The sequence below is a fragment of the Octopus sinensis genome, linkage group LG7 (assembly GCF_006345805.1).
Source record: "Octopus sinensis linkage group LG7, ASM634580v1, whole genome shotgun sequence".
NCBI classification, from domain to species: Eukaryota; Metazoa; Mollusca; class Cephalopoda; order Octopoda; family Octopodidae; genus Octopus; species Octopus sinensis.
Genome location: NC_043003.1, coordinates 107,005,054 through 107,012,321, shown reverse-complemented (window position 1 = coordinate 107,012,321; position 7,268 = coordinate 107,005,054). Strand labels below are relative to the sequence as shown.

The following is a 7,268-nucleotide window of genomic DNA, read 5'->3' as shown; positions in this document are numbered from 1 at the left end:
TGTTATTATATTATATATATAATATACACATACATGCATACATACATACAAATATATGTATACATACATACACAAATATGATGTTATATATATATATAAACATACACACCTAACACACACACATAATATATATATATATATATATATATATATATATATACATACATACATACAAATATATATTATATATATATATATATATACATACATATATATGTATATGTATATTTATATACACATACACACATATGCGTGTGTTTGTATACGTATGTATGCGTGTGTGTGTATAAATACATATGTGCTCGCAGAGGGAGAGAGAGAGAGACGGAGAGAGAAAGAGAGGAAGCAGCTATAATATCGTAATTGGGTTGAAAATAGAGACACAGGAAAACCGAAAAGATGTTATTGTAAGGAAGAGAGGCAGAGGGGGAGAAATAGAGAGAGAGAGAGAGAGAGAGAGAGAGAAAGATAAATAACGGAGAGGGACGTAGTGTAAAGGCGTGAGGGGAGTAGCAGGGAGAGTATGCGAGAGCGGATTAAGTGAATGAAAGCGTCGGTGCTGGTGTGGTGCGTAAAGTGTAGTGTACTTATGTACGCAGAAACTGATGACGAAATACTCATGTGTTTCTTGTGTAGCCTTAGTGCTTCTTGTCATGGTGAAGTGTGTCTGGCAGGAGAAGGTCGGCGAATAAAGAGGCGATCGTATTTTAGTTGGAACTGAATATTTTATCTCGGCAAACGGAGACATGAATCGGAGGTGTATCTCAGATTATTGAGAAGAAACGAGAGCGTGGAAGCACGAAACGATGTGAGGGAAGAAGTCTTTTTACCAGATCCTCTCCATCACCATCACAACAATAATTAGTAAAACATCGGAAGATATAATAATCGCGGCTGCCAGAGGATTTGCTGATGTGTAATGTCATTGTCACTCATGTTCACCACTGCTTCATGCTTTCTCTGCATCGAGTTCTAATCCTGACACCTGCCTATGTGAAACCCTCCTAATTAACCCTCCTAAGTGACCCTGGTTTTTATTTCACACGATTCTTTGGAGAACTAATTCCTCGAAGGACTTGAAAACGGGTTCCATTTGGTGTCCGTGTTTGTTGCGTGTATGTATGTTTTATCTTCTCATCTCTTCCTCGGACTTGTAGAGGAGAGATCGAGAGTAAAAGATCGCATGTGTGGTGTATGTGTGTGTGAGAGAGAGCGAAAGGGAGAGAGATTGTGACAGACAGAGAAAGAAGAAGAAGAAAATCGCCACTGCGGCATCCGAAAGACATGAATCTTATTCCAAACCAACCGGTCAAGTGCAGGAAGTTGTTCTTCTTAACAGTATGTATGGTGTTATTTGGCGTTATCGTTCTTGGTTATTTCTGTCCCCTAGGACCGTCCAATTTCACGCCGAACCGTTTTTTCGGCGCACAGACCCTCATCTTACAACAGCATTCCCCTCCTGTCGCCTTACTTCACCACATTATCAACAACACTGTGAGTAATGTTGATGTGAGTAGTGATATTATTCACCTGCCGTTGGACACCTATAACTTCTCCACCTCAGATCTCCAAAGAGATTTCCAGTTAGATATGGAAAAGGAAGATGTAATTGTGTTCTTGCACATCCAGAAAACTGGTGGTTCCACGTTCGGTCGACACCTCGTTAGGAACTTGGTTGTTGATAGACCTTGTGAGTGTGTCCACTGGAGGAAACGATGTAACTGCTTGACACAGTCTCACAAGAACTGGTTATTTAGTCGCTTCTCCACTGGATGGATTTGTGGTCTACATGCTGACTGGACTGAATTAACCGAGTGTGTCGAGAAGGCCCTCGATAAAGTGGAAGGATCAAAACGCAAGAGAAAGTAAGTGGCTGTAAATTATATGTAAACAATCTCAATATATCTCTGCTTGATACTTTCATTTATCGATGTATTCATCTGTTTACCCTACATCGATCGAACTATTTCGTTCATCATCGTTTGTTTATTTGTGTCTCTCTTCATCCCCCCAGCATCTCGACCATTTTATCTATCTTCGTTGACGAGGTCTCTTTTTTTCAGCCCTTCTCTACTAACTTAGTGATAAATAACTATTGCCTCGATAATAAATAATACATGTTAGACGAAATTAGGAAATAACTCTAACTTTTTAAACATATTTATTAAACTAGTCCAGTAATTTGGAGGAATCTTTGTAAATATTTTTGTCACTTGGCTTTCCTGTGTACAAAATTAGCCTCATCTATCACACACATACACACACACACTTAATATTGAGGCGTAATGTAGACACACCAGGACGAAAATTGAATTAATTCTATACTGGAAGTGAACTAACATCAATTCGAAGAATGCTTGTTAAAAGACATTTTTTTTTTTAAAGTGGAAATGAAAATTTGAAGGCTGGGAAATGACTTTTGGTGGAAAGTCGAATAGATTTTGTGCTAAATAGTTTGAAATATGAATGTAACGAAATAGATGGAAGCATGAAACCCGCACACACGCATATTATGTGTGTTTATGAAAACACTGCTATCAAACAGTGGCATGGAAATAGAAAACTTGCATGCATGGGTAACTGTTCGCCTTCCATAAAAATAATTCCCTCCTCATTACCAGGGAACTTTCTAGAGATAGATCCATGGTCTGAAGAGACGTACGACAGTACCTTATTCCTATCTATGTATTGTCACTTCAGCTTAAGACTTTACTGTTTTGCCAAAAATCTTTAACTCATGTTTCCAAAAACTTAGAAATAAAAAGATAAGCTTCGCACTTTGTTTCATAATTGTTTCAGAAGAAAGTCCACCCACCCCAAATATTTAATTAAATGAAGGGTACCTGAGTCTAAATAATTAATTGGTTTTTATCTCAAGAAAAAGATAGTTTTGTATATTTTTATAATAGGACCTAAACCTCAAAATTCGGCAGAAATAACCGAAATGTCTTCAATTACAGAGTAAAATTTTTTTGTATTCACTAATAATCTGTTTATCTCCACTCAAATTCTTGATATTTCTTCTGTCCAGAACTAAATTCATAATTATAATTCTTGGAAAATTATAATTAAGCATTTGCTTCTCAATTTTATTTTTAATTACTGCTGACCATTTTGGAAGTGGGAAGATGAAAGTCTGTGAGAAAGAGAGAATACTACTTGACTCATACATAACCAGCATCATCCCTTCTCTGGTACCACTTTGCGCAGTGAGAAGCAATTGGTGCGTGTGTTTGTGTGTGTAAGTGCGTGTTGATATATATATATATATATATATATATATATATATACACATACACATACACACATATATATATATATATAAACTAGTTAATAATCGAATGGATTATTCTTTGTTTCCTCCTTCCCCAACTATCTGAATTTTGTTATTGACTAAGAACTTGTCCCCACGGAGATAGGATTTCAGAGTTTCCCCCACCCCAATCAGGGATTGGATTTCAATGTTGGAAATATAAAGATACTGAACTGCATAGATTATTTTGAAAAAAAATCATCTGAAACTCTACCCTGTAAAATCTGATTCTGTTCATTAAATTAAGAATAAATATGGTTTATTTCACGATGGTGGAAGTTCAGAAAGAACCATAAAATGGTACGAGAAGAATAAATATATTTTGAAAGCTGTTTATAAATTTATCATCTTTCCCCCCATATTCACTTTCATAATATACATTACTATTCAATGATATTATTGTAACTTTAAGGAAGAATCTAATTACTTGGTAGCTTGGTAGTCAAAGAGAAAACCGAATAAAAGTGGAGGAGATGATGGTGGAATATAAAGGAATATAATGCTGTCTTGTTGTCACAACCCCCCTCAGCCAGCCACACACACACACACGTCTCCTCCGTTGACATAATTCCCTATATTATTATCTTCATAAATATCTAAAAGGAACATGACTTCTGCTTGTTTTGCAACGTCGAACCTGTTTCTACTCACACACTCAGCATTTTAGATTTGCTTATTCTAACAAACTTCCTCTGCACACAAGGCAGTGTTTTCCTTTCTAAAGCCTTCCTTTATCTTTCATCCCTATCGCTTTTCTCTCTTTCTCTTCAGATAATTCCCTTTTTTTTTCCATGTCACATTCTCTCTAATCCTCTCCTCTTTATTTCACAATATTCTATAATTCCCTTCACCTAATTTTCTAATTTCTATTTCGCATCTCTTTTCTTTCTCAGCCTTTCATTTTTAATCTCCCTCCTCATCTCTTCCCTTCATTTTACTCATTTCCAATACACTTTTTCTCTCTCTCTGTTTTGTCTGGAGGTTTAATACTGTTTGATTGACTTCACATCTCTCTCCTCTCTTTCTCCTCCCGGTCTATTATATTTTCTCTATTCATTCTATACTTGGGTAATATTGATTTTTCTTTTTTAACATAGGCCCAATGTCATATTGTTGCGAAGGGTTTAGTCAATTATATCGACCCTATTACTTGACTTTGTGCTCATTCTCTCGACTCCGGTGTTCTCACCGATTGTAGATGGAAACGCAACTTAATACCGCATGGTGTTTTGTCTGCGGCACTACCAACTTTTGATACTCCTTGTCTGTAACTGTTGTAATATTGGTTTTAAATTTTGGCACAAGGCCAGCAGGTTTTGGGGAGAGACTAAGCTAGGGTTCAGCTGGTGCATATTTTATCGACCCCCCCCCCCAAAAAAAAGGATGAAAGACAAAGTCGACTTGCCGGAATTTGAACTCAGGACGTCAAGACGGATGAAATGTTGGTAACCCTTTTGCCCGGCGCACTAACAATTCTGTCAGTCGACCGCCCTTATAACTGTTGTAATTTTACAATTAATACTTATTAAATTAATTATTCTGCAGATTAGCAGCTTTATTTTCTCTTAACCTTTAATACAGGTTATATAAATCTGCTTAATTTTGCGCTTTTTTAAAAATCTCAGCTTTAAAATGTTTTCCATAAAATAGTGTATAAATCTAAGTAGAATTCTTTCTCGTTAATATTTCACTTATTCGAAACTTTTTCTTCAGACTGAAGAATTGCTCAAAATATATATCCAACATTGCATCCACATTGACAGACGGTCTGTGTATTGTTGGAGCATATTGCCATACAGTTTTGGCATAGAACATGTGGTTTCTATATCAAAAGTCGATAGGAACTTGCCTAGCCATGTGTGCAAATAGAAATTTCCCAGTTGAAGTTCTCAACTATTTTCTATCCCTTTTTGGATTCATTTTTTTTTTTCATTGCCAGAAAAACCTAATATCTTTTCCTCTCCTCATAAAACATATTCGAAATCAAAATAACTTCAAAATACATTTGTGATGGGTGGTGAATTGGTAAAGCAGGAGGCAGGGTGCCAGGCTAAAAATATCTTGTCGTATCTAGTTTTGGATTCCACAGGAATTCATTTTGGCTTTCATCTCTCCAGGTCCCAGGCGTGTCCTGCGATCAATTTATTCCACTATACTCCTTGCAGATTTTTTTTAAAGTCTTGTACTTATATCAGAAATCAATAAGGAGAAATGGATATGTTCCGTTTTCTTACTTATTGGAAACACTGTTCCAGAGTGAAACATATCCAAATCTTGGAGAAAAGAAAAAAAAAACAAAACAAAAAATAAACAATCAATAACTATTCAGAGCTGGAATATATATATTCTTATATGTCTCAGTCATTTGACTGTGACCATGCTGGAGCACCACCATTTATATATATATATTATACACATTATAATATATAATATATGTATATAATATATTATATATATATATATATATATTTATTATATAGAAGGAGCTTCTACAGGACTAGAACTGTTTCATTCAAGAGAAATCATCAGGAAGCTAGTTAACAAGAATTGTATTGGCATTTATACATTTAGGCAGGTTTTAAAGGGTGGTGGTGGGGGACTTTTTGGGGGTAGGCATAGCGCAAAAATATCATACTTGGGAGTGGTCAAGGAGTCAGTGGTAAATTAGATAAAAGAATAAATAAAAGAATAAAAAAAATATATAGAAGAATAGAGTTTTAGGTAAATAAGGAGATTCTCATTATACATATACACATATGTATATATATACACACACACACATATACATACACACATACATACACACACACACACATATACATATATATTCATACATATATATACATATATATAGTATATATATATATATATATATATATACATATATATATATACATATATATGCACATATATATACACACACACATGTATATATACACACACGACCACACATACATATACGCACGAAAAAAATATATACATACACATACACACATACACACACATATCCACATACACACATGCACACACAAGTCCCTATATACACATATATACATATACATATGTGTACCTATACATACCTACACATACACACATATACATACAAATACAAACCCAATATATATATATATATATATATGCACATATATACATAGTGGAGGTTCAATGGCTCAGTGGTTAGGGCAGTGGGATTGCAGTTTTGATTCCCAGACGGGAAGTTGTGTTTATGTAGCAAAAAGGCCTAAATTTCCACGAGGCTCCGGCACCCGTGTTTCAAAGGGGCCAGCCTGTCACACTCTGTGTCATGTTGAATCTCTTGAGAACTATGTTAAAGGTACACATGTCTGTGGAGTACTCAGCCACTTGCACGTTAATTTCACGAGCAGGCTGTTCTGTTGATTGGATCAACAGGAACCCTCGTCGTCGCAACCGACGGAGTGTCATGATGTATACATACATACATATATATGTAAATATATATATTTGTATGTGTATATATATATACACACACACCTTTTATCTTTTACTTGTTTCAGTTATGAAACGGTGGCCATGCTGGGAAACTGCTTTGAAGAATTTTTAGCCAAATGAATTAATCCCAGTTCAAATTTTTTTAAAGCTTGGTATTTGTTCTATCGGTTTCTTTTGCCAAACTGCTAAGTTACAGGGATGTAAACACATCAGCACTGGTTGTCAAGCAGTAATGGGATACACACACACACACAACATTATGATGGGCTTCTCTCAGTTTCTCTTTCCCAAATCCACTCCCAAGGCTTTCGTTAATCTGAGGCTATAGTAGAAGACACTTTCCCAAGGTGCCACACAGTGGGAATGAACTCAGACCATGTGGTTGGGAAGTATTATATATATATATATATATATATATATTATACACATATGTATATATAATATATATATATATATATATATATATATATACACTATATATATA

The 7,268-nt window shown here is 35.3% G+C and overlaps 1 protein-coding gene across 1 annotated transcript in view; it reads left to right on the top strand.

Annotated features, from left to right (window-relative positions):
- The first annotated feature begins 530 nt into the window (after nucleotides 1–530).
- Nucleotides 531–7,268, top strand: part of LOC115214331 (heparan-sulfate 6-O-sulfotransferase 3-B-like) — a 55,594-nt gene continuing 48,856 nt past the window's right edge. Inside the window, exon 1 of the mRNA XM_029783514.2 lies at nucleotides 531–1,865. Coding sequence (XP_029639374.1) covers nucleotides 1,285–1,865 — 581 coding nt within the window. The 5' untranslated portion in view covers nucleotides 531–1,284. The remainder of the gene's footprint in view (nucleotides 1,866–7,268) is intronic.